Source organism: Benincasa hispida, chromosome 4, assembly GCF_009727055.1.
Source record: "Benincasa hispida cultivar B227 chromosome 4, ASM972705v1, whole genome shotgun sequence".
NCBI lineage: Eukaryota > Viridiplantae > Streptophyta > Magnoliopsida > Cucurbitales > Cucurbitaceae > Benincasa > Benincasa hispida.
Genome location: NC_052352.1, coordinates 62,026,405 through 62,028,175, shown reverse-complemented (window position 1 = coordinate 62,028,175; position 1,771 = coordinate 62,026,405). Strand labels below are relative to the sequence as shown.

General features: G+C 36.0%; 1 protein-coding gene across 1 annotated transcript; it reads left to right on the top strand.

Annotated features, from left to right (window-relative positions):
* The first annotated feature begins 895 nt into the window (after positions 1–895).
* LOC120075739 (histone H4) lies at positions 896–1,454 on the top strand. Its single transcript, XM_039029380.1, has one exon. The coding sequence runs from the start codon at positions 962–964 to the stop codon at positions 1,271–1,273; it is 312 nt and encodes a 103-aa protein (XP_038885308.1). The 5' UTR covers positions 896–961; the 3' UTR covers positions 1,274–1,454.
* The last annotated feature ends 317 nt before the right edge of the window (positions 1,455–1,771 follow it).

Sequence of the window (1,771 nt, the reverse complement as noted above, 5' to 3'; positions counted from 1 at the left end):
CTTAAGTAGATATTAAAGGTATTTATGCATCAGGGATATCATAGATATAACTTGGGAAGATATCAGTAATATCAATTATATTAGCGATATGACTAAAGTAAATACTGGTGGTATATGTTTATCAATGATATCAATTATAATAATATATCAGTGATAAAACTTATGTGGATATCAGTGATATTTGTGTATCAATGATCTCAATGTAGAATTTGGGTAGATATCAATGATATCCATGTATCAATAATATAAGTGATAGAAGTTAGGTAGATATCAGTGATAAAACTCTAGTAGATATTGTGATATCAATGATATTTATAAGAGGAGCCTATGAATGATATATTTCTACCATTGATAAGAATTTATCATTTGTACTATTTATAGAAGAAACCTGTCACCGACAACAACTATCATCGATAACAACGATCACTAATAAAATTTAAAAATTTGCGCTTTCATGGGATTTTTTGGACATTTTCTATGGACGGAAGGTAATTTTTTGTTATATTTGCAATTAATTTCAAATTTTGCTATTTTACAATATTTTAGTCTCGTCTTGATAAATGAGTGATATGCATAAAATTGGGTCAGTGCACAATTGAAATTGGCTGATGGACCTTGGCCCAATGATCTGGAGCACAATCTAACGTAAAATTTGAAGATGGACTAATTATGGGCTTTTAATTGCAATCTGGTCCACAAATTTTGGCAAATGCCGCCGCCTAGCGCCAGAATTTTCACCTCCAAATTTAAAAGCACAATCCGCGACGCTTTCACGCGGATCGACCATCCATACCGTCGATTCATCCCAAATCCAACGAACGACGTCATTCCCCCTCAACAGCTTCAAAAGCCGCGCATCGAATTGACTCCACTATAAATTCAACCCAACAACTGTCACTCTTCACCAATTTCAAATTTCCGATTTAGTCGTGTTCTACACTCTTCGAATCAAGTTTTGAAAATGTCTGGCCGCGGAAAGGGAGGCAAGGGTTTGGGCAAAGGAGGAGCTAAGCGTCATAGAAAGGTCTTGAGAGATAACATTCAAGGTATTACAAAGCCTGCAATTCGCCGTTTGGCTCGTCGTGGTGGTGTTAAGCGAATCAGCGGTTTGATTTATGAAGAAACCAGAGGCGTTTTGAAGATCTTCCTTGAGAATGTCATTCGCGATGCTGTTACTTACACTGAGCACGCCAGGAGGAAGACGGTGACCGCCATGGATGTGGTTTATGCCTTGAAAAGGCAGGGAAGGACTTTGTACGGTTTCGGAGGTTAGGATTTAGACTAATCTTATGGAGGATTGTAGATCTTGGCTTTAGATCTGGTTTCTTTCTTAGCGTTCATAAATCTTTTCTCTTTTTTTTAGGACTTCCTGTAACCTAGCTCTGTCATTCAGAAATTGAAATGTTATTGGTTGAAGAATTATGATATGAATTTCTTATAGTTCTTTTGGTCAATCTGTTTCGTTCTTCTTAGCGTTTCCTTGAGATGTTGAAATTAGAATGTGTGGCCTAATTCTAAAGCTGCAAACCACTGCTAGTTGGTTCAATTTTCCAAATTTTATTAACTTTGTACATCTAATATTTGGAGCGTTGTGACAGTAATTGAAATCTGATCAATTTTATTTACGATCCGTAAGTGTTTAGGATCTATAATCATGGTGTCGCTCTCTGATTTTGTTCAAAGACTTGGTCTATGCCCCCGGAGAATTTTGGGAAATTTTTTAAATAGCATAACAATTGCTTTCTATATTAGAAGATGTTATTTCTTTCGT